The sequence below is a fragment of the Ylistrum balloti genome, unplaced genomic scaffold, assembly GCF_031769215.1.
Source record: "Ylistrum balloti isolate Yb309-2 unplaced genomic scaffold, AGI_CSIRO_Ybal_v1 Utg371552, whole genome shotgun sequence".
Lineage (NCBI taxonomy): Eukaryota > Metazoa > Mollusca > Bivalvia > Pectinida > Pectinidae > Ylistrum > Ylistrum balloti.
The window spans coordinates 44,488-69,371 of record NW_026782798.1 but is presented as its reverse complement, the minus strand read 5'-3'; the positions used below and the strand labels follow the sequence as shown (position 1 = coordinate 69,371).

The window sequence follows — 24,884 nt, the reverse complement described above, 5'->3', positions numbered from 1 at the left end:
ACTCATAAACCATGAAGTTTATGCTCTACGCTGCCAAAAAAAGTCACTGCCATGATTGTTCATCATATCATCTGTGCTTGGTGACGAATGGGTTTGCGTATAGCTAGATGTGGGGAACTTGATAATATGGGGCTTTCTCCGAAATCAACAACTGTTATTTGTGGATAGAGGAGAACTTTGAGTCATAAATCTTAAACATATTAATTATCAATTAGAGAACATGTACAGCTTTCTGACAGGGCCGGTCAATAAATCGGAGATGAATGTTCTCCTGTTGCTCCAATGAACCTCCATATCTGGAGAGTTCTCATTCATCAACACTGTTTTATTAGGAGACAAATTTGTAACGGAATAAGAGCTTGCAATCTCAAGTTTGTTGAGGACAACGATAAGTCAGTTACTTCTAACAGCTCGGAAACAATTCAAGTACACTAAAAGAAAAATCAATAAAATTGGTATTTTTTTCCTTAAGAAGCAGAAGACTTTAACGATTCTGTTTTATTCTATCACGGATGCTATTGATAGGTTTAGATGTGTTAAAATAATCTGAGAACTTGTGCTTCATGAAAATGTTTTTACTTGGTGTTAAATTGAGCACCTTGATACAAAACTTGTTACAAATAAAACCATTAAGTGTAGAAAAGATATGATTTAATATTCCACTGCGTATAATTAAAAACAGATGTTTGTCTCTACATATAATTATTGTGTAAAATAAAAATTGAGCCCATCAGAACCATGGAGGGAAAGCTCAATCATATAAATACCACTTATATGTTTTAGCAAATATTATCAGACATTTACGACTAAAACAACCTGATGCGCTCGACTTCGTGAGTGAATGTATTGATGGAAAGCGATTTAGATTTCTATGTCAAATAAGTTACATGTTGGTCTATGCGGTTGTGCCAAAATAGCTGTGAACATCAAATGGGTGAGTTATGTAGTGTTAATGTAGAGAGTATCCACTTGATGGTGCTCGCAGAAGGTCTGAATCAAAGCTTGGGTTGTAATCGGGGCTCCTGAAAATGGGAAAGGAAGTAGGACCTGGAATCTCGTAATATTTCCCTTTTAATTTGGACCCTAATTACATCTGCGTGGATGAGAAAGTTGAGAGTTAATCTGATACAGATGAGTGGCAAGATGTTCATTTCGCCTGTTGCTGGGCTAGGTATCGGCAGGGCCCGGTTCCCAGACAAGCTCCACTCACTCTGTGAGTCCCCCTCATGGGTTCTTATATACAGAGTTTGGTGTTGGAGCAGTGCAGTGTGTAAAGTGGAGGCATCAAATGAAAGACGGGACTCCATTAAGAAAAAGGTGTTCCCATGATGCTAAGCCTAATTCTAATTTCCGTAAGCTTTTTTTTTCAAACTTTTTTGTCATGATTTGTTTAATTACTATGGATGAAAGAATTTGCTGAAACTGTGTTATATAATTTCTATCTATTTTTCAGGGATAGTAAAGTTGCCCAGCTTTTGAGGGACTCTCTGGGAAATATTTCCTGTAGAACATGCATGATTGCCCACGTGTCATCTGCTGTACCACACTATAACGAGACTCTTCAAGTGATACAGCTGGCCGCTAAGATACACAGGATGAGGAGACGAAAGACAAAGGTAAGGCTTTAAGTCTTAAGCCTTCTTCCTAAAACATAATGAAAAAACAAGATTTCTGTCGTAGCTATTTCCTATTCTAAAAATTCAAAAGGTGGCCAGAAAACTTTAAAATAAAGGTGAAACAATATTTCTGTTGAATGTTTCTAATTATACGATGGCATAATGTTCATTGTGTTTTAATGAAATTAATGATGTTTTATTTTCTGTCTTTTACAGTTTTCTAGCACCAGTTCAGATGACAGTTCAACAGATGATGGAAGATTGCGGAGACCATTTCGAGGATTTCGGATGGGAACACTTCGTGAGGATATTTTATATACATCTTCACATTCAGACCCGGACTATACCTCAAGTAGTGAACAGTCTTGTGATACTGTTATATATGTAGGTGCAAATGGACAGTCACTTAGTGACCGGGAGCTAACAGATCATGAGGGACCACCCAGATCAGTTCCTAGAACAAACCCTCGGTTGCCAAGGCGACCAGGAGGATCAAGATCATCAGGTGATGAGGGGTCAAATTCTGACAGTGGGAGGAGCCATCACTCTGATTTTCGCATTAGAAAGCCAAACATGGGGACAAGTATAGAAGGTGCTAATCTTGCTAGGATGCCTTCTCGGATGTCAACACCAGTCAGGGAATTGTCAGCGAGTGCTAGTGAGCATGCTCAATCACCGCCTATGTCTCCAAGTGTTGGAGGGGTGCAACTACCTCGAAAAGCTAACGTGAGGACCAAATTGGTCCAGAAGACCGAAGAAGGTTCAGGTAGTGCTAATAAAGTGGACAAGATAACCTTGTCAACAAGAACTGCAGCCATGAATACTAAAATGGCCAGTGGTAGTGAACAATCCTTTCGATCGGAACAATGGGTAGATGGCCCAGGAGTGGCTATCTATCCAGAAACACCGAAAACAGGGGAACAGTGGGTTGACGGGCCACAGGCTTTCGTCTTGAAACAAGAACAAAACAAAAACAAACATCTTTACAACCCGAAAATGGATGCCGAAGAACAATGGGTTGATGGACCCAGAGAAATGATGCAAGATTCTGACCACAAGGAAGGACGGAAATCATCAGGACATGGGAGATCTGATCGTAAAACACGTGAACATTCTCGAGAGCATTCACGGGAACACTCCCTGGAGCCAAAAGGATCATCACCAAGCCATGGTCCTAAGTCTGGGGTCAAGGCCAAATATCCAGCAAACTGTGAGTTGAAAGAGCGCCCCGACAGCATGGCTAGTGCTGACAGTGCGGCATCTGTGACAGCTCAAGCAGCAGATTCAAGGCCAACCAGCATGCACAGCTCTGGTGCAGCAATAGATACTGAGCAATTAAAGGTCGACGAATCTGGTCAGCCAATCAAGCCATTTGTTAGAGACTGGGTAGAAAAACATAGTGCTTTGAAGGCGGAGGGGAAAATGGAAGATGTTAGTATAGGCTTAATTGTAGATTCTGAAAATCAAGTCATTGGCAATTTGGAAACATCAGCTACTGGAACATACAAAAGGCCTAAACCTGAAGCACGGAAAAAGATACGTTCTTCAACACCAAAACAATCCCCACATCACTCTCCACGAAATTCACCTGCTATTGGTAGAAAAGGTACGAAAACTTCTAATGAGTCAACATCAAAATTACAAAAGTCTCAATTACCGGGAAATGCTAATCCAACACATCGTGTTACCGAGTGGCTCCGTTCAGTTTCCATGGAACAGGAAATGGAGGTGGAATCACAGGGACATTGTAAAAACAAGAAGTCATCTGACTGCACACATGATACATCTATGGACGTATCATCCTGTAGCAGTCTTCAAGATACAACTATGGAGTCACAGGATTTACATAACCAGTCGGGATGTAGTGGGGATGGACAGCCAGATGAAATGGCAGAGTGCAATATTGCGGACATCAGTTTCGACAGCAGTGTGGATACTACAGAGTTCAGTAATGTACTGCTGTCAAATCGAGAGTCCATGTACGAAATTCAAATGGATGAACAGTTGGAACGAAGTGCTGAAAAAAGCACAAGTGATGTGCCAGATGATGAAACCTTCAGTAGTGTGTCGTGCAATAAAGACAATGAATTAACCGAGGGGGAAGATGGTGACGAGGCTATGGAGGATGAACCACTTCTCCTTCGAGCTGATGGAATGCCTCATTCCTCTACCATAGAAAGTATAAAAACTCTCCTAGCAGAGCCAGTTATTTCTAACGAACAGCTTGTGTGTGAGAAACTGTGCAGTTTCGAGTGTACACCATCAGACTTAAGGGATGAAGATATCCCATGTGGCAGTATGAATCAGCCTCTTCTTAGAAAACCGGATGGTGCATCAAATCCAAATTTAATCAATGAACTCAATTTCGAACGAAAAATGGATGGTGATTTTGTGCGAGGGGACTACATCATCAATACTGTCCATACAATTAGTGCTAGTCAACCAAGAATGGATATGGATGCCAAAACTATGAAAAACGCTACCTCAAAATATGCAAGTTTGCCGAAACACAGTGAGGCCCTTACAAAAGCTCTTGAGGGTTTAGGCAAAGAGTTATGTGATTCAAAGCGATGTACAAAGTCTAAACCACCCCTTCCATCAAAACCTTCATCAAAGTCATCAATGCATAGCCCCAGTCCGTCTCGCCAAAGCCCAACAAAATCTGGTGGCTTAAAGGAGAAGGATTTATCGACAAGTCCAAAGTCTGTTAGCTCAACTTCAAGTAAAAACTCTTCCATTCCCTTGAGTGGTAGTGGTAGAGGTCGCAGTGACAAGGACAAATCTGTGCGGCTACAGTCATCGTCCTCGTCACAACGATCATCATCTGTACCAGTTACTGGTAGCCCCTCAAGCACATCAACCATTCGGAGTACTTCGTCTAAATCATCAAAGTCACAATCACCGCTCAGTAGTCGCCTACCAATTTTCTCCTCCTGCAAAAACACCAGGAAGGGGAGCAAAGAAAACAAGAGTAGTAGTAAGTTAGGCAATGGTAGGATTTCCGAACTCAATCGTAGCTCGAGTCGAGGGACAGACTCAGACAGTGGTAATGATAGTGGAATAGTGACCAACGAAAAGAAACTCTTGTCACCATATAGCACAGTGACCAAACCACGGACACCAAGTCACTCCAGCAGTGGACATGGCAGTGACAACAGTAGTACTGTCAGTGCCGAGCTCAGGTCACAACTTGGGTGTAAGTCGGATAAAATTCATGGAGGAACAAGCAGTGGATATGAGAGTATGTTACGGGACAGTGAAGCAACAGCGTCTTCATCAGCTCATGAGGACAGCAACAGCGAATCCTCAAACGAGAAAAAGAAAGGTTCAAGACGGAAACGTCCAAGTAAGTACTAATGAGTGGAAACTTCATTTTGCGAGATAAAATTGGTTTTTCTTCCCCACCCCCTCCCCAGTGTTTTTAAAATATTCAGAAATTTTACTTGAATTGTTGTTTTTTATTAAATTTAGTTTTAAATTCTCACCCATTAATAGATTTGCCAGTCGTGTGTTTTGGTGGAGATAACATTTCATGATAAAGTATATTAAACCAGATTACCAGACAATAAAAATATTTGGATTTGAACCAGGACACCCACAAAATACTGCATTGTTTACAACAGTTTTGAGATATCCCATATATCATGCTCGTGTTTTCAAAGTGTTATACTCAGAATTTAAACTTTATATTAGCTTGGGAACATTGTACAAGGGTTGGTGTCTGGAACTCATCAACGTTTAATAACTGTATGATATCAATGTGAGACTTTTGTGAAGGGATTGGGTTACCTAATGTCAGGAGAAACTACTAGTGCAGAAATAATTAGATTTCTCAAAGGTATCCTCCGATTTAATTCGGGGAGAAGAATTTGTTACTGGTGCAAACACAGGTTGAATTACACAATAAATTCCTTGCTGCTCTACGTTCAGTCTTTATGAAATTATTTGATTAGCTTTTTGGCTGAAACCTAGCCAACGGTAAAACGACTTTTGATAACCAAATTGGTTGCTGCTGGGAAAACAAGGGGGCAAAAGAGCTCAAACAAATTTGGCTCCTACATTGAATTTATGATATTTTAACTTGTAGTAGTAGAAATGGTTGTAATATGTAGTAGAAGTTGTAGTAAATTTGTCAATTAAGATTTCATCCTCTGTTTAAATTCCTGGATAAATTCACATACAAATTAGTGTAGCATTCATTATATTGCCCCATTCCCAGTGCGAAGTAGGGAGTAATATTTTGCTTGTTTGGTGATTAAAGCTTAATGCCTGTTGCTCTCCATTATATATATATATTTATTCAAAATTGTGAACACTTTTGATATTGGGAAAGAGGAATCCAAAATGGGTAAAAAAAACCATAAATAAACACTTCTTCATTAAATCAAGTCATTAACGAATTTAGAGCCAAAAAACTGACATGAAGCTGTTTTAATAACTTCAAATTCACAATGGGATAGTCCTTAATTCTGCAAGTCATTAAATGCTGAGAGAGAGAAATAGTTTGTGTTCTTCCTGTTTAGCTTGAAAAACAGCTGTTTGTTAAATGAGAAAAAAACTAATCAGAAACAATTCTGCATAAATATTTGATTTCGGATCGTGACATAGATGAACATCTACCAATCATAAAAATACATTATTGCTCCTAAAATTGTATGCTTTAACGACTGTTTTTATTAAGTTTATTCAAACGAGTTAAAATAAATGGAATCTAGTCAAGTGATTTAATGAAATTCTATTAGGTATGTATGGAAAGATTAACCAAGGAAAATTGAATTACAGTTAGATGTAGGTTAATGACAAAACATAATAGAGAAATAAAACAATTTTTCAGGTTCACGTAGGAGTCGCTCCGTTCCTGCTAGGACGTCAGAAAGTCCTGAAAACCGGAAGCAGAGTCCATCTGGAACATTAAAGACAAGTCCTTCTCCAAAGGCATGGGTTGACACGAGGCAAATACAGAAGATCAAGGAAGAACCATTTGAAATCAAACACTATGATGTTGGTGATGTTCAAAGGCTAGGGAGACGCAGGGCCGAAGATGAGGTAAGGTTTTCAATGCTGAATGATTTTTCAAGATCAGTTAAGAATAAAGTGTAGATGTTCAGGAAAAATTTATTTAAAATTTATGAATTTTTGTTGTATTTTTCCATTATTGCCTTATGGATACTTGAGCATATGTACTTAAGAAATATTCACTAATAAAATCATTATTGTGAAACATACTACAAAAGATTCCGTTATATTCCACAGGGAAAAGAAATGGAACAGAGAAAAGAAAAACTGAAGGAAATTCTCTCTAGGCAAGGCCAGCTAAAGCCAGATAGCCCTGATATGAAAGACCAGATATTAATGGAACAACATGGATGGAAATTTGACTGTAAATTCCTAATGTGTTTTTCATGTCGATCCAAGTCAAAGAAAACGGATGTGTAAATGTTGTGCTTTGTTTTTCCAACGTGCCGCGGAAATTGTCATGGTGATCACTAGAGGGTGCCAATTCAGTGACGTTGGACATGACTAGATAGTATAAACAGTTTCGTTAACATCGTTGTGAACTGAAGACACTTAGTGAGGTTGACGAGAAGTAGGGTTGATTTATACTATCTAATCTCGATATTTACAGTACTATACTAGTAACTATGCCATGTTGGTTTCAACTGCTGACTCAACAAACAAAAAATTGCAATAACATAAAAAGATGCAAATCAAAATCTGTGAAATGAATTTCATTTTTTCATTGTATACTAACATCAAAATCATGCAAGCACATTCATTTCTTTATATTTTGCAAAAGATTTCTTCATTTGGAGATGGACAATATCCGTACTATGTAAAATTTTGTAATGAGTTTGTATATTTTTTATATATTTTGAATTTGCATATGTCATTTTTCTGTGAATCATTTGAATATTAATTTGTGTTATTTTAAGAGGTGCTTTGCCAAGAAGGAAACAGTACCTAGACAAGGCGTTTGTGTCTTACCAAAAAACTCTCACTGCCAAACAGATTATTTCATGGACATTTTTACTTTGTATATGTGCTATGTGTGGATGTCCAAATCTGCCTTAAATTTAATCATTCTTTAACAAGTAATGTAATGATTTATTTTTTACAGGAATACCCCAGGTCTTGTATTCATATTGTTACTTTATTAACATCAGTTTCGGTTTTTTTCTTTTTTTAGTATTGTGATAGTAATTGTCAAACGATTCAAGTCTTACATCTGTATTACATACTTTTTTTCAAACATGATTTAGGACAAGAGAAAAATGTTAAAAACTTTTAGCAGGTATGACCTAATAAATTTCTACTGCCAGCTTATGGTCGCAATATGCAATTAACGACAGGTGTAAGATACTTAAAGCATTGCAGAATTCTTTATACAGTTCCATTACTGCAAAATACAAGAACATTAATTCTGGTTTAATAGATAGCATATGTTTCTTTATGCATAGGCACAGACTAAAATCAGGAAAACCCACAATATTTGCATTAATACACACTGGTATATAGAGCGTTATAAAAGCCATCAGCTTAGACGTTTGGTTTGGTGTATAAACTATTATTATTATAAGGTAGATTTTTACGAAGTGTATATTATTGAGACCACTGAGTACCCTGTACAATGCTTGTGTATTATTTATTTGTACATTTTTCTCTCCTCCAAGACCAAATAGAATTATTATGTTAAATAGATCATCAATGTCAAAATAGACAAAATATATTTGTAATATTTATACAAAGAGTTTTGTTGTTTGTTATCCACAATGTCTGCTTTACCATACTTATCCTTCAATAAGTCTGGGTAACTGACACATAAACTCAGTGTACGGAGATCAGCTTATTACAGAACCATGAGATGAAATAGAATTTGGTTATAATTTTAATGACCAGCATTCAATATGATGTGGACTTATTATTGTGCTTGGGCTTATTGCCAGATAAAATACAGTATAAAGTGTTTCAATGCAGGCAAAACTGTTGTCCTCAACACAATAAAACATTTATCATTTATATTCCAATTTCTAAGACTTGGTTTAAATTTGGAAAAAGGTAAAATGAATGATTCAAAGACATCTTGAAAAAGACATTTTAAATGAAGCTGTCTCCCTTAAACATGGGACAGATTTCAAATACCAATTTTTATTTTTCTCTGTTTCAAAATAGATATCATATATTTCAAATCTTGTTATTTCATAACATTTCCAAAACAGAAACAGTTCCTTTTCCCTTATTATTATTTAAATAATACTTTTCCTGCAGAAATGAAAGTGAATGTTTTATGTAATTCTGTTTTTGGGGTTTTTTTTTTTTTTTTGGCAAAGTTTACAAAAATGGGGTTTACAAAGTGCAAAATTTGATATTTCTGAAGTTGATATGAAACAGAAGATATGCTTAACTGACAAACAGAAAAACATGTTTATGTTTACACATCCAGACACTTAAACATGAACCCCAATTAAAAAAAACAAAGATATATAAGTATCTAGAAATCTGTTATGTCTAGTTTTCAACATTCATCTGTAAAACCAATAGTCCTACAGTGTTCAGCTTTCCTTCACAATTCTTGTTCACATGATAACCATGAGCTAATTCTAAACTCTGAACAGGGCAACTTATCAGAGGTTTTGTTGTTCAGTAGATATTCTTGTCTCTGACAAATTTATCAGATGAACTAGAGCTCCCAGAGTGACCTTCATTTCCACCATTGTATAATCTTTATTAGTTCTTTTCTTTTCCCTTCTCTTCTTTCCCATTCCTCAAAATTCAGATGGGCACAAATAGGAGACCTACATATGATCCAGCTTGAGTTTCTAAGATATAGCAATATCTACAAACCTCACAATCCAAGAAGCTGTCGAACAGCCACTATTTTGTTCTAATTGGTCCAAGGATTGACAATGCACATCTAATTACAGAGAACCTAGACATGAATTCAGAGAATGAGCCTTAACAAGTTTAAACTGTCAAAATCCAAAATGGCCACTTGTCAGTCATTTTTCCAACCAGTCCCACAATAGACCAGTAAGTCAAATGTATGAAACACAAGAAGGATCCATGAACAACTTTCCAAAAAATCAATAACAAACATTAACTTCAAAATCCAATATGGCTATCTGACAGCTGTTTGTTTTCCTGATCAGTCTGAAAATTAAAGGTACCCAAAATCGGACTAATGGGAATCCACATATGTAATTTGAGATAGATGAATAGCAAATTTTCAACATTTTAAATAAAATGTCACCTGACTGCTAAGTTGTCTTTCGGACAATTCCAAATCTGAATTTTGATGTTAAATATGACAAAAGATCTATCTAGTACTTCTGAAGAAATATTGATAACAAATATTGTTTCAGGTCAGAGAGACCACACAAATAAATGCAAGACTTTGACCATTGCGAAGACTCATTTAACAAAGATTTCTTTTCTGGAGCTTAATTACCAACTAGTAGAACAAACTTTTTTTCAATGCTGAAAATCAATTATCCTTAACTTTTTTCGAGAAACTCAAACATGTCAGACTAATGAGGAATTACTATGCAACACAGCTAGCTTAGATGTTGTCCTTGCATTTGCATATCAACAACCTTGACCTTTAGATGACATATGTTGTAATCAATTGATAGCAAGATACAATCTGAAATTAGACTAATGAGTAAGATTGGTAAAAATAACTAATTACTGGATCTGATTTGCCCATCCTTGAAATCTTTAAGAAATTTTAAGTAGATTGTACATGGCCTTGATCCATGACCTTATCAAGATAATCATGTATAGAATTTTATCAAGTTTTCTTTAAAGCTTCAAATGTGCATTATAGTATTTGGTTTCCAATATAGTGTGTTAAGTTAAAGTCAGTGTGAATTGAACAACTACCAATCCTCTATGTAATTTAGCTTGAGATTTGATGGGGGGATAAGATTTAAGTTAAGACCTAGAAACATTCACTTTGGCTAAAGATGTACAATTTTCAATAACTTCAATATCTAATCCTGGTAACTGTTGATTTTATGAAAGACATAGATACAGGAAAGTAAAAGGCCTGAAAATTAAGAAGTACAATTCCTAAATAATGTCCCTCAAACACTCTATAAAAGTAACAGAAATTAAACAAAGGAATCTAATTGGAAAAGGACAGTCATGTTTGACTTTTGACCAAGATTAATGACCACTGCAGAAGCCAAAATACCAGTAAGAACCTAGTGTATATAAGCTACATCACACTACCCTCATTAGTTTTGCTATGAAAAAGTATGAATATGCTTCCACTTTGACAACAATTTGTGACTTTGATTCTTGAGTAATTTTCACAAAAATTCCCATGGCCTACCCCCACACGTTCAAAGTATCAGTTATTTTTGTCCGTTTCTATTTCCTTGTTAATAATTCTGTAGGAACTATCAATTTTCTAATTGATTAAACAAAATGTCATGAATTATGCAGTATGATAAGTTCTAAATAATTGATGTTTGTTTTCACTCTTCAAAAGTGGTGATTTAGGCCAGTACAACAGTGGATAATAAATGTGTTGGTGTGTTTTTGGGAGTCCTTCAACAATCCAAGTTCAGCCAGATTACTGCCCACCACAAGACATCCAATTTTATAGGTGAAGGGTAGGCAACTCTTAGAAAGAAGAATTCAAATACTTCATTTTTGATATCACAGAATTTATAGCTCAAAACTACCTGTTAAATTGCACACAGATTTAATTAACAAATGCATTAATCATATATCAAATATAGATCTTTTTAAAAATCAAATAACTTTGAAAAGACATTAAGAAATAAGAACAGTTTGCAAAAAGTTATCTTATCACAGGAGAAGATTTTATACCAGTCCATATGGCAGTTTGGCTGTGGGTAAAGGCACATGGTCAATGGTATGGTAACATACAGTGGGCAGTTTGATGTCCTTGTTACAGGGGTTAGCTGACCAGTGACTATCCCACTCAACCCTGAACTGATTACACATAACCCCTGCCTGGCCTGCTGGTGGATCTGTCATGTAGTTTTCAAAGAGAAGAGGATCCCCACTGTTTTCCCAGTACCACTTTTGAGCATCAGTGTTAAACACTGTAGCTGACAACCAGACACTCGGCACCTTTGCTCTTGTCTCTGCTGATCAATAGAAAAATACAAAATAATGATTGACACATCTTATGACAGTACAAGAGTTTATGGTAAAAATAATATTGGAAAATATATTCAGAATTAAAATTTCCACTTATGAAGCTTAAAATGTGACCCCATTTTAAAAAGTGTAACAAATACAAGTGGCCCAGTCAGCCTTAATCACTCACCAGTTCTGCAACTTTGAAAGAAGACTTCCAGGTTTTTGGGGGTTTTTTTTTTGCAATTTGAAAAACCCTTAAGTATGATTTCCAAAGAATGATACTAGACTGACACCATTAGTTTGGGCTTATGAGTTATTATAAAAATGTTACATGTTTGACCACTGTGACCTTGAAAGCTACACATTACAGGTTTGATAACAGTACCATGAGCCTCTTGGTTATTGAGAAGTACTGTAATTTGAAAAATCTAATACACTTGACCCCTGTTACTTTTAAAATGGGTTGAACAAAATTGGCAGTTCTTATTCCAACATGCCAAATACCCATTATTGGAACAGTGGACAAATTTGTGCTTATTCTGTAGATGTTTGAACATAACAACATATCTCAGGTATTCAAAATAGGACAGAATATTATTTTACTTTTTTCAGGCATTTCAAAAGTGAAACATCTTTTCAAATCTTTTCATTGTGCTAAAGATATTTATGCAAAAGGAACAAAAATCAAATTGGGATCACCACAACACCAAGTGAAATGGATCTTGATTAACAAAAAAAATTAACAAGGTCAAACAGGTTTGACTTGCAAAAGAAGTTCACATGTATCACAACTTGTATGTACACTAGCAAAATAACAATAGGACAGCCCATCTGCACAATGCCAAAATCAAACTGATTACTTTTATCTCTGAAAACCAATACATGAAAATATGAAATAGAATACTCAAATCACTTTTTAAGTTCCTTTTTTTGTACGTTTGGTGTAATAAAAATATAAAATCAAAAAATCAAAATGGGGCTTGCTGTGAAGTGAATAACTGGTAGTCCCCTGTCACTGCATGTTACGTCTTCCTGACTAACAAAGTGTTATACCTATATACATAGGTATCACTTTTAGTCTGTACACATCTCTCTACAGGGTACAGCTTCCGTTACAAACAACAGTCATGCTGGTGTGTGGGAAAAACAGTGGTTTGGTAGTGATGTTTAATCATCCTGAAACATTAGCTCCTTGAAAAAAAGCTACTGCATGTGTTGGTGGAACAATAAACACCCAGTCACAAGCCATGTGCAGACGACATCTTGTGGCAATTAGCTGTGGTGTAAACCACGGTTCGTACAATGCATATAAAGTTTTCATTAATTTGTTTAAATTGCTACGTAGGGAGTTACGCAGGACTGGATTTTTCTTTCATCATTTTTATTTTTTTTATTTTGGTGCAGATGGAGGCTGAGAACAATTAAACATGAACAGAAAATGAGGACAATGTTCCTGTGCCTACTCCACTCCTCCTTTAAAGTTATTTATTTCTATAATTTCTGCCAGCATTGACTGTCATAAATATGCAGAAATCAGTCAGCAGACACATTGTTTTGATTCTATATTTTCTGTAATGATTGCTGGTTTAGAGATCAACACTTCCTACCTGCTTCATTAACTGAACCACTTCTAAGACCAGTTCTTTACACAAAATCTTGAGAGATTTTATGAAATCCAAATAGAGCTATCTCATTACTTTCTATCAAGCATGAGCATATTTTTTATATTTTCAACTGTGACTTTGACCTTATATTTCTAGATGTTAACATTTTTTGCCACATTTCATCAAAACTGGACTGAAAATTCTGAAAATAAGGCCAGCCACAACCTATACTTCTAGTTATGAATCAAGTCACAGCAACCTTGACCTTTAACTGCCTCAAAACCCAAAGTAGTTCGAGATCCTAAAACTTTCTCCCAAACTATCTCATTTATCCTGCAATAAGGATGATGAAATAATGCTGCTTTACAGCTTTTCTAAGCCGCAACTTATATATAGGTGCACTTAATACCAGACTTGGGGTTAATTGCAGGGTGAATCAAGAATAAATGCAGCAGAGTGATACCTAAATCAGTGAGATATGGACATCACTTTAGAGCGACATGATCAGTTCATGAAATCTGTAAACTTATTCAGCCATTTCTTTATTGTAATTATTCGGACCTTTGGGGAAATGTTGATTGATGTCACTGTACCCACAAAAATAAATACTTGAAACCTTGTTCACAGCAGAATACAAGATATTCGCAAAAATAGACTTTGATGGCTGAGAAATGTCTATCACACTATAGGAACTATGTTAAAAGACCTAAATTCTCCTTCCCAAGTCCTCTATACAAATCAGTTGATGAATTTCTATGAATAGCAACAACAATAACTATAAAATTGACTCCAAAGCCTTCAAACATCCAGTCTTTTTATACATGTCTCTGACTGCTTTTATCAACCTCTCAAAAAGATATGAAATACACTGTTCACTACAGCTAGGATGAAACTTGATGTCTTACTAATTCTGATAAGATGCTATAAACAAGATTTCTATAATAAAAAAAATTACCTAAAAGGAATATTTGCAGTGACTGCTGCATTTTCCTTGAGGTGACTTCAGGTAGAGCTCCTTTGTGATTCTGACAATGCTGCCTGGCCATGTCGAAGGTCTGAGGCTTGGGTAGGTACATGAAGCAGTAGAGATCTACTAGTTGGTATCCAGAGGGACAGGCTGGTCCTTTTATACCAATATCATAGTCAGTTAGTCTAAACATTATACTACTAGCTCAAACCATAGTTTTAAAACTTCTTCATTTCACAACTGTTAGATATTTAAAAATGTCATTTTTGATATCCATTTTTGTCAGTTTTTCGAAGCAGATGAACAGAAAATCAATTGAATAATGTAAAATTTATTATATCAGCCAATACTCAAATGTTATCTCCTAACTTGAAGAAAATTTTAACAGAGATGATTCAAACATTTTCACTAGGCCCTAATAACAGAGTTTTAATTCATTTTTTGCAACTGGAAAAGCTTGCAAACCCTTCAAGTTGAGCAGATTTTCAAACTTACCTTGCTTGTCAGCCAGAGCAACAGGCATCTGTACAAGAAAAGTTACATTCACAAAGAACAGATCAATCAAACATCAGTGTTTAGTGTGGTAAAAATAAACAACAGACTCTGCCATTGTGCCATCACACTACAGCAATTCTTATCAATTACCTCTTCCACTACTCCATGGGAGCTTGTAATTTTGTACAGAAAAACATCTTAAACAAAAATATTTTTCTTATTCTTTATAACAAACTCAGCAGTTTTTCTTCATCACCTGTAGAAAGAATACTAGGTATTTTATTTTTCATTCTTGTTCATTTTTTTTTTTATTTTTTTCTCTTTTTTTTTTTTTTTTATTTCTATTGAATTCATGTTTTGCATTTAAACACCATGATGTTCCATGTTGTTCCTTCATTTTTAAGATAGAACTGTTATGCTTTTATTTTTCATTTGTGTTTAGTAGCAAATCAGAAAACCATGGAGTTTCAACAGAATGATTAATATTTGTTTTGAATACATGTATTACCTTTGTGTTTTGGTTGACCCCTCGTTTGACTCTTTCTACATGTCCTTGTATCGCCCTTCTTTCCCCTGAAAGATATAAAAAAAAAGCTTTCAGAAAAAGCTAATGAAGACAGAAGATTATACACATAATCTTCTTTTAAAAATCAGATGTGTGATCAAAATCTGTAGAGAATAAAAAAAGAACTTATAACACCTATGTATGTGTCAAAATTGAAAGAAGCACTCTCGAAATATTGTAGCAATACATAGTCCCCCTACCAGATTACTGTCTATCTAAATCCTTATCTTATACCCCTTGCAACATAGTGCAGAGGAGAGATAATTTAATGAATCAGCATGTGTGACAGACAGTCTGAGGAAATGTATGAGCAAGGCTGAGAGAGAAATAATACAAGCAAAACTATAGCTCCCATTGGTTGGTAGGGAACTAATGAAAAAAATTAAGGTAGAATAAAATCACAACAACAGACACATCTTCACTTCATTATAATAATTGCTTTAAAGATTCATTTTATATGACATAGATACTTTGAAGAGTTGTACTTAAAGGAATGTGATGGATAAGAAGTTCAAGAGTGAAAGAAGGGGCTTAACTCTGGCAATACAACTCAATTAATATATACACGTTAGTTTCATTGTTATGCAACATCTGCTTTGGTGAAAGTTGTGTTCACTGGAAAAGGTAAAAGGCAGAATGATTGGTGGACTAACTGTAGAACAAAGGGAAAATTGAAGTCCACTGTAATCAGACTAGTTAGAGACTAATTAAAGAACGGTACAAGAGACCAATGGGCCTTAACTGCCACCTGACAATAAAAATCTGTATATGAAAGAGGCAAAAAAGGCCTAAGATAAATTGCTCAACTTCTCTACAGCTTACATAGAAGACATTGTTGGTTCATGAAGACATTTTCTGAATTCAAAAAATGATTCCCCTCTATCAATGATGTTTCAGACCACATTTGGCTGAAATCCACTAAAGCATTAAAAAAAATAGTAGCGTTTCAAAGCAAAATATTGTCTTACTAATCCTTTTGGGGCCCTGCCCCCAAATCACAAGGAGCCAAATCAAATTTCTACATTTTAGAAATAACTGCCTATCTTGACTGATGAATCAGGCCAAAGCTTGTTGAAATTCACATAAGCAGATATGATGAGTAGGATTTTAAATCTAATTTCAACACTTCCCCCTCTCAACCACTAAGGGTCAGATCAAAATTTTGAATTTAAGAAATGATAAGCCTTACCCAACGATGCATCAGACGAAAGTTTGTTGATATCCATTCAGGTATGAAAGAGGAGCAGGGTTTTAAAGAAAAAGTTTACGCACATATTTTCTTATGATCTATACTGAAAGTTTCTTACTTCTTGCATGGTGCCTTCTGTGATGCCTTTTTCCTGCATGGTGCCTTCTGTGTTGCCTTTTTCTTGCATGGTGTCTTCTGTGATGCCTTTTTCTTGCATGGTGCCTTCTGCGATGCCTTTTTTTGGCATTGTGCCTTCTATGATGCCTTCTTCTTGCATGGTGCCTTCTGTGATGTCTTCTGGCATGGTGCCTCCTATGATGCTTTCTTCTGGCATGGTGCCTCCTATGATGCTTTCTCCCGACATGTTTTCTCCTATGATGCCTTCCTCTTCTATGTTTTCGCCTATGATGCCTTCCTCTAACATGCTTCTTCCTTCCACGATGCCTCCCTTTTCCACGTTTCCTTCCACCAGGAGCTTTTATACGGAGACATCTGTTCCCTTTTCTTAATGTTCCCATTGGACACATAATCCTTGGCTTTAGTCTGCCCTTCTGCGAATCAACATTGTCAAAAAACAAAACTAGAACTAGACTTTATTACATTAATGATTTTTCTAAATTGAATGAAAACAAATGTTTGGCGAAGTTTGATTACATCAGTTGATTCAACCTTCGAAATTTCATTTTTTTACATAAACAATCATTGTGTTATCTCATTATCTACTAATCTAAAACCTATTTAATGTACAACAGACCAGGCATACTAACTGATATTGAGAAAAACTTGTCAGCCAATTTTCTCATAATACTTTTTGAATGACCATATTATTTGTTCAATAGTAAAACATACCTTAACTTCTTCGTCTAGTTTATCTAAAGTTCTCTGTATGGAACGATCCTTGTTTCGTAGTTCCTTAAGCTCAGATTTCAGTGCTTTCAGTGATGTTTTCCACTGGCTAATTGACTGATCCACATAAGGAAAAAGAAATACATTTCACATAGGATTTCATCAATTTCATTTACATGGTTCAAATGACATTCTATATACCATGTATAATTATAAGCATATTACATGTAAACAACTACATTTGAATTGTTTTCTATCCAAATTTAGTACATATACCAAAACATGTAAACCCATTTACAGTCTCAAAGAGGTATAGCCACTAACCAAATTTGCTCAAAAGCAGAATCTTAATTCAGGTCCAACATATAAATGAGATTTAAACAAATGCAAAAATAAAAATTTCACAAGCATTTATACCTATTTCATCAACTCAAATGAATAGATTTGAAATGCACAATGACGTTCCATAGAACTTTCTCAATTAAATTTTGATTACCTCCCTTCATCCACAACACCAGTACAAATATATAAAAGGTCTGTGTGTCCACAAGAATGTCTCATTAGCTGATAACCTTACCCAGATTGAACATTTGATAATAGTTACAGAAATTTGTCCTCCAGTGACCTTTTATCACCACTGGATACCATTTTCAAATGTGTTTCCAAGCCAAAATATATTATCAATTCTCCCATTTTAAGCTATTAAGCTACCGACCCAATTCTGATGTAAAGAGAATACTCTTACAGCAATTGATGAATTGATTGTATAAACCCAATGAATCCTACTGTCAACAATAAAATGCTATTCCTTGATAAGATTAGTAGAGCTCACTCAAAACACTGTCACACACAATAAATTGGCACTACTTCACTGCTATAGTTTAAAGATCCTGTTGTGTATAAATTGTTTACTAGGAAATTTTATATCATCATTTGATAGAAATTATAAATTTCATTTATGATATACAATGATATTATTTTGTTTACATTCAGATACCCTCAACAAATAAATTGGTTTCATCATCTTCTGATAAGTCGGCTATAAAATTCAAATGATTTTTGTCATTATATGGCATCTATTTCAAGATTCTGTTTAAACTAAACAATCCTGTTTAATCAACCTTTGAAAGTGTGAATAATTTAACATAAAATCCTCAAACATAAAACAATGAAGTAACTTTATCCTTTGCTTCATCCACCAAAGAAAATTTAGTACTGCTACAATTTTTTTGTGTAATACGTATCAAATTGAAAAGACTAATAAAAACCTGAAAACAATTCTGTAATTTATCTTACCTTGCCTAGCAAAGACTTTGCCACACTGACAGAATTTCTTTGAGCAGCATTTTGATTGCGTTTCATTTGCATGTCCATATCTGCCAACTTTCGGTGGAGCTTGTTTACTGAAGTGACCAGCTTCCCATAAAGAGCTCCAGTTTTTCCGACCATACCTGCTGATGCCTGATTTTTGTCTATCTTGACCTGTTTAATTAAAAACAAATGAAAGATATATTCCATTGAAAGCAGCTATTGTGTAAAACTATACCTAAGCTTGAATTCCAATTTCAAGATTTCACTTATACATGCATTGCTGTTATTTCTAATAGTTGATTCAATATAATCAATATGCAAATTCAGAAATTCAAAGCATGTATTAATTGGCTCACACCACTTGGATTAAAATGATCTTCCTAATCAGCCAATCTCTTTTACAACCGTTTTGATCTTCAGTTAATTTAAGCTGTATGATTAAATTTAAACATAATGACTGACAAGTATCGAGAATCAAACCCAATTAAAAAGTCGCTGAAAGTTCATACAAAGTAACCCCATAAAAAATTAAGTACATATAACTTAACTTCTGATATTCATTTAGTAACAAATAAACCAACATGCCTATACCAGAAATTTAGACATTTTCTATAAGATAAATATCTTACTTTTAGCTAGATGCATCCCGTATTGGATATGAAAACACTTGATTACTCTAGTACAGCATATAAAATAGGATAGTTTCAATATCTTGTCTTTCCAACATACTTTCACCACCTCTTGCTTATTCAGAAAAATAAAGACTTTTACAAGTTGGAATCTGATTTTTACCACAAGCTTGTTCATCCTTTGTAAGTCCCCTGATAGAGTTTTGACATGACTGGACAGCTGAAGAAGTGCTTGTTTTTGGATTTTTTTACTGTTATCTTTGGTTTGTATTTTCTTTTCCATCGTGGATATGGAGTCTCCAAACTGTTTCATCCTAGCCGTCAGTGTTCGTTCCTTCCTACTAATGGAATTTAGCGCTTTCAAAATGGTTGTTGAAATTTTTGTCATCTGCAGTATACTTGGAATTTGTGACTGAAAGAGAAGATGAAAACAAAGATGAATCATTGCTTTATCACAAATGAAATAAAATTCAACTAGGTGGCACAAAAATACTATGAATTTTAACTATTTTGGTATCTTTGTTCACAGCAAAACGAATGGATTGTAAGAGAAAGGAGTATTAACATAAAGATTTTGTTTAAAAAGATCCCAGTCTCCTTCATGCTTATTTTACATGGCACATTTTTCAAGCAATTCTAGGTTAGTTAATGATGAAAATTCTGTGTTGTGAACTAAAATTTCTTCATTCAAAAACATGTTTTGGGAATGGAACCTAGATAAACCTTTGTCTTCAGAAGTTCCTGGACTGAATCCACTAGATCTGCATTAGTAGTTCGGATACCATCAACATTTGACTTGAGACTCTGGACAGCCATCTGTACATTGGTCAGATCTTTGATGACCGAAGCTACAGCACGCCTATTACTCCTCATTTCTCCTTCCAGTCTAGAATTGGTCCCTGCCAGCTTTGATAAGACATGCTTTATGCTAGTAACATCTTCCTGCCATCTTCTATTCTGTAAGGACTGTAAAAAATTAATCAATATTAAGATTATGACATGCATTTGTTGAACCAAGACAAAAAAATACTAGACCAGAAATAATTTTTGTGGTTCATTCCATAGACAGAAATCATACTGGAATGCTGTAAAAATTTTATGGAAGGATAATTTTTTTGACCAGTTACTTGTTTGCTAATTTGATCATCATTTATTTCATATAAATAAAAACTCACCATTGGATCAGAAAGTTTTGCCAAAGCTAACTTGATATTGTGTATAGATGTTTGCATACTAAGGATAGTGCTGTGCATATCTCCTCTTCCTTTGCTCTCTTGTCTAAGCGTTGAGGTCAACCTGTCTACAGTGTGCTCCATACCTCTAAGTTCATTCCAAAATGATTTCTGTGATCGAGCCAATGTGGACATTCCTTTGGTGATCCGAAATTGAGTATGCTGCATGTTATCTGGATTCTGAACATGTACAGGTTAATTACACAGAGTAGTGCTACCATTGCCAACCATGCATTTTGGTTTGTTCTCTGCATTTCACAAAGACTATATTTCTTATGTTTGGCATTTTTTGAAATAGAAAAAAAAAATTGTTGGCAATTCAAAACTTTTTACCTAGTATCCCTTTTCAATTGGGCTATATACAAACACAAATATATTTATAATTCAGTGTTATATTTGAATTGATTTCCCTCTGTTAAACAATTTGTTATAAATGAAACTATGTCCATGTCGCTAACACATCCCATGGTGACAGGTGGACAAAAACATAATAACACTAAATAGTCTTGCATATCATGAAATCACTTGCCAAAGGGATAGGCAAGATAAAGGCTTTCCATCTGCCAAATCTTGATCAAGAGGATTTTCTTGTATATCACTGTACAAAGTACTAGTTCAACATCCTGATTTATTACTTACAAAAATCCTCTTATCGTGTAGATAAGAAGATAGTCTGTTTAGTTTTCTGTCTAAGTTTGTGTTGCTTTGTGAAACTTTGGAAAGCTGTCGATTGATGCTGTTGTTGAATATTTTTACGTCATCCACATCACTCTTGAGCTCTCCTGCCACATGAGTAAGCCTTTTAACATTTGTCCCAAGGTTTGCAGTTGAAGACCTGACTGTCTGTAATGTTTTTGCAATGGTTCTTTGTGATTTCTGCAGCTCCAACAGATCATTGCCAATGTCTGATACTTGAGTGTGCAGCGACCTCAAACGACCATCCAAGTTCACTATGGCCTTGACCTGTTTCACAGATTGTTTCTTCAAGGCTTTCAAGTTATCCGTCTTTTCATCATCTGTCTCTTCCAAATTTTCCACTTTTTTCTGTACATTCTGAAATAATAAAATTATATGACATTGTGTATAACTTGATGTTATGATACTCTCATGGGATAAATATGAACCAAATCTGTTTAGAGGTTCTCAAGACATTGATATTGATTTAAGAGAAAAAGGGACAGAAAACATTATTGCAGCAGATGGACATAGATTTAAACATAATCGCATCCCCCCCACTCCCCCATCCCCCATCCCCCAATAATACAAACAAAGCTGTCCCCCATAACAACTTGTTTTAAATACACAAAGTTGAAATTATTTGAAAACTTCACAAATCAATCTTTTTACATCTTACTTTTAGTCTGTTTATTGATCTTTCAAGATCTTCAAACCTGCTCCCCATAGATGACTTGCTACTGCTACTTGATAAACCTGTCTTAGTTCCTGAAAAACAACGGTTTTACATGTTTTAATAAGCAGTACAGAAATACATATGGTTCTGGTGTACCAAAAGAATTAAAAAAATAAATATATCTCAACATTTTTAAACATCCTTTTAAATACAAGGTTAATGGTAAGCATGTCTTTTAATTTCATAATACATGATTACATCACTTTAATTTTATATTCGATAGTCTTGTATCATGGTTCTACTAGGTAAAAGTATGGTAAATCCATAATTTTATTATAAATCATTATCCCCCTCCAATAAAATTTAACATGAAGACGAAGTAAAATATAGGATAAAATATTTCAGTGTTAGTTCCAAATGATCTTTAACAAAGTATACCAGTTGTACCTTGATGAATATGTAAACTTACCACTGGGTTGTGTGTTGCTGCTGACTGCATGTTTAACATTAGGATGATCTGTTTCAGACAGATAGCAAGTCCTGGTATCATTAATGAACTTAAAAAACTGACATTTGATGGTCTTTTCAGCAACACATGCACTTGCACATGTATCCAAGGTCAGGCCATCTTTTTTGACAAGTCCTGGTGTCACCAAAACCTCGGTCTTTCCGTGAAAAATGGCATTAGTCAGTGCTGCCTCTGAATAGGAAAAATTATATAATCACCATTTGTTCAAAATGATGCAGAATGTGCAAATTGAGATGTGTGTAATGAATGTTTATGTGTGTAAGTTTTAGTGCCTTGCTACATATTATCTGGTATTTGTGTTAATTGTATGTTTTAGGTGAATTGTTGCCATCGTAGGATTACATCATACATTATGTCAGCTCAATAAAGTGTATATAATTACTTAGCTGCCCAGTGGCCGAAAGGTGTCTTTCTTGTGATGGCATAATAATTTAGTTCCCAAAGACACACTTTCATTGTTGCAGTTTCAGCAGGTTGAGCCTTTGATTAAATTACACGACTTGAGTATCATATGAAATTGATAAAGACTGCTTGCAGCCCCAAACAACCCCTTAAACATGCTGGGGCAGTATCAAAAGGTTGAGTCTTTAAAATTACACCATTTGAGTATGGAATCTGACTGATAGAGATTGCCTGCATGTCTGAAGAATCCCTTGAGCAAGCCAGATGTTCCAGAGACCTCACCTAGGATCAGACAATGTAAGTTGTTATAACACTGAATGGACAGGACTACCTTCTTCGTATTCTCATTGAGACAGGGATTTAATATCATCCATTTCTGTTGCCTGAACACCAGATTCACCATTTCACTGGTGATAGGATTGGAGATGTAAAACTCCTTGACAAACCATCAATTGATATTACATGAGAAAATGGAGGTCCAAGTTGATTTCTGTCTGAGATTACATTGCAGGAATGTGTTATTTCCACGATTCTCCACACTATCCTCCAACAAAATCCCAGGGATAAAGAGGGTTATGTATATTTCTTGCCATTTAAATTCTGTTAAGAAACAATAGTAGTATTGGCATGGTTGTTTTGTCAGCAGGCCTACCCAGTACATTTACCTGGACAACTCTCTGACCAAGTACTTGTCACTATTACCTAGTAGCACTCATTTATATTTCCCTGCTTCTGATTCTCACCTCAAAAAAAAACTGAATCTAATTAATCTAAATGAACATGGCCCAGCACCTTACATTTTATTCGAATAAGTGTGGTGGTGGCACAAATAGAAAATAATGCTGATGTTTACGTACAAACACATCATCATATGTACCTCTAAATATCATTATGGTAACCATTTGGTCTGTGGTGTGCATTCTTTGGTTGTGATTTTGGATTTGTTGTTCAGAAAAAAGCATGCATGCTTTATTCCATTCGAAAGACTGCTATTAATATGCCAGAGATTCGAGTCTCAATTCTGTCAGAAAGCTAGATAGTACCTCCTAAAGTGTGATACAGATAGTATTTCCATAGCAATTAGTGCATTTTTAACTGTGCATGCATGTTTTATTTTTAAATTTACATCATAACAAATCATTTTGTTTCAACATCACGGATTGTCATAACTTACCGAATCCACAGATGACGTTTAGAAGTATTATCAATGGGAATAAAATTTGCCCTTTTCTTTTGTACCATGGTCGGTACATCTTATTTTCATGCTACGTCCAAAGATCAGACTTTTGTGTGTTCTGTCGCTTTTTCGTCGTGGGGAAAATGTTTACAACTTCACAGAAAAACGTCTCTCTTCGTCAATATCATTTTCCGGTTATGACGTCATAAACGTCATAGGTCACGTGGAGTTTAGCGGTGGAACCACGTGTGTTTCAGCTGTGTTTGTCTGTTGACTTAAGTATTTCATTTTTCATTATTATTTGTTTCTAACAGAATGCGGAATCGGAACCCCCTTATTTTAAGAAAAGTAACCGATATATTACGAAAACCCTACTCCTTTCTTGTCGACAACCATTTAAATCGCCCGCCTAAAAACTTACCTCAATCGGCGAAGTTATCAAGTTACATTGCCAATAGTACATAAGGCCCGTGAGAAATGGCTACACCTATGCTTTCTAGACACCAATGTGTTTGGCTCGATGTTGCTATGCTGGTGTTAATCACAAATATTGATTTGAAAAAAAAGTAGTTGAAAAATCGAAGAATTGTTATCTGAAAAGGAGAATTTCTCGATTTGTTTAATACTTCTTCAAATGACTATTATCTTATTAATTTCGTTACTTATGAATATAGTGCCAAGATCAACTTTTGAAAACAAAATCACGTGAACAATATACATTTTCAACGGATAAGTCTCCTGTGGTGAATTCAAGGGCAACAACTCAAAGATCATTGTAACCATTCGAGTGATCCCAAGAAGTCTTCGGTAGAAAGATGTAAAAATCTAGAACCTAAAAGGATTTTCAGATGTGAC

The 24,884-nt window shown here is 35.2% G+C and overlaps 2 protein-coding genes across 2 annotated transcripts in view; one reads left to right on the top strand and one right to left on the bottom strand.

The window, feature by feature from the left end:
- Nucleotides 1–8,311, top strand: part of LOC132562946 (kinesin-like protein KIF26B) — a 264,719-nt gene extending 256,408 nt beyond the window's left edge. The window contains exons 15-18 of the mRNA XM_060227723.1: nt 1,454–1,616; nt 1,833–4,962; nt 6,451–6,662; nt 6,870–8,311. Of these exons, the coding sequence (XP_060083706.1) occupies nt 1,454–1,616; nt 1,833–4,962; nt 6,451–6,662; nt 6,870–7,052 (3,688 nt within the window). The 3' untranslated portion in view covers nt 7,053–8,311. The remainder of the gene's footprint in view (nt 1–1,453; nt 1,617–1,832; nt 4,963–6,450; nt 6,663–6,869) is intronic.
- A 3,136-nt stretch (nt 8,312–11,447) lies between these two features.
- On the bottom strand, nt 11,448–24,105 carry LOC132562942 (uncharacterized). Its single transcript, XM_060227718.1, has 14 exons — nt 24,027–24,105; nt 22,391–22,621; nt 21,925–22,013; nt 21,210–21,623; nt 20,514–20,750; nt 20,062–20,304; nt 19,502–19,750; nt 18,695–18,880; nt 17,402–17,515; nt 16,671–17,103; nt 15,307–15,371; nt 14,799–14,826; nt 14,292–14,459; nt 11,448–11,737 (listed from the first exon to the last, which is right to left on the bottom strand). Exons 1-14 carry the CDS (start codon nt 24,103–24,105, stop codon nt 11,448–11,450), a joined length of 2,826 nt encoding a protein of 941 aa, XP_060083701.1.
- Between the last annotated feature and the right edge of the window lie 779 nt (nt 24,106–24,884).

What these genes read in the sequence shown, in the direction of transcription:
- LOC132562942 (XM_060227718.1), bottom strand. Translation starts at nt 24,105, where the DNA reads ATGTACCGACCATGGTACAAAAGAAAAGGGCAAATTTTATTCCCATTG. An exon ending in GGGTCAACCAAAACACAAAG is followed by an intron (nt 14,827 to 15,306) that starts GTAATACATGTA and finishes TTTCTTGTACAG; the next exon opens with ATGCCTGTTGCTCTGGCTGA. An exon ending in ACTGCAAATATTCCTTTTAG is followed by an intron (nt 11,738 to 14,291) that starts GTAATTTTTTTT and finishes TCTATTGATCAG; the next exon opens with CAGAGACAAGAGCAAAGGTG.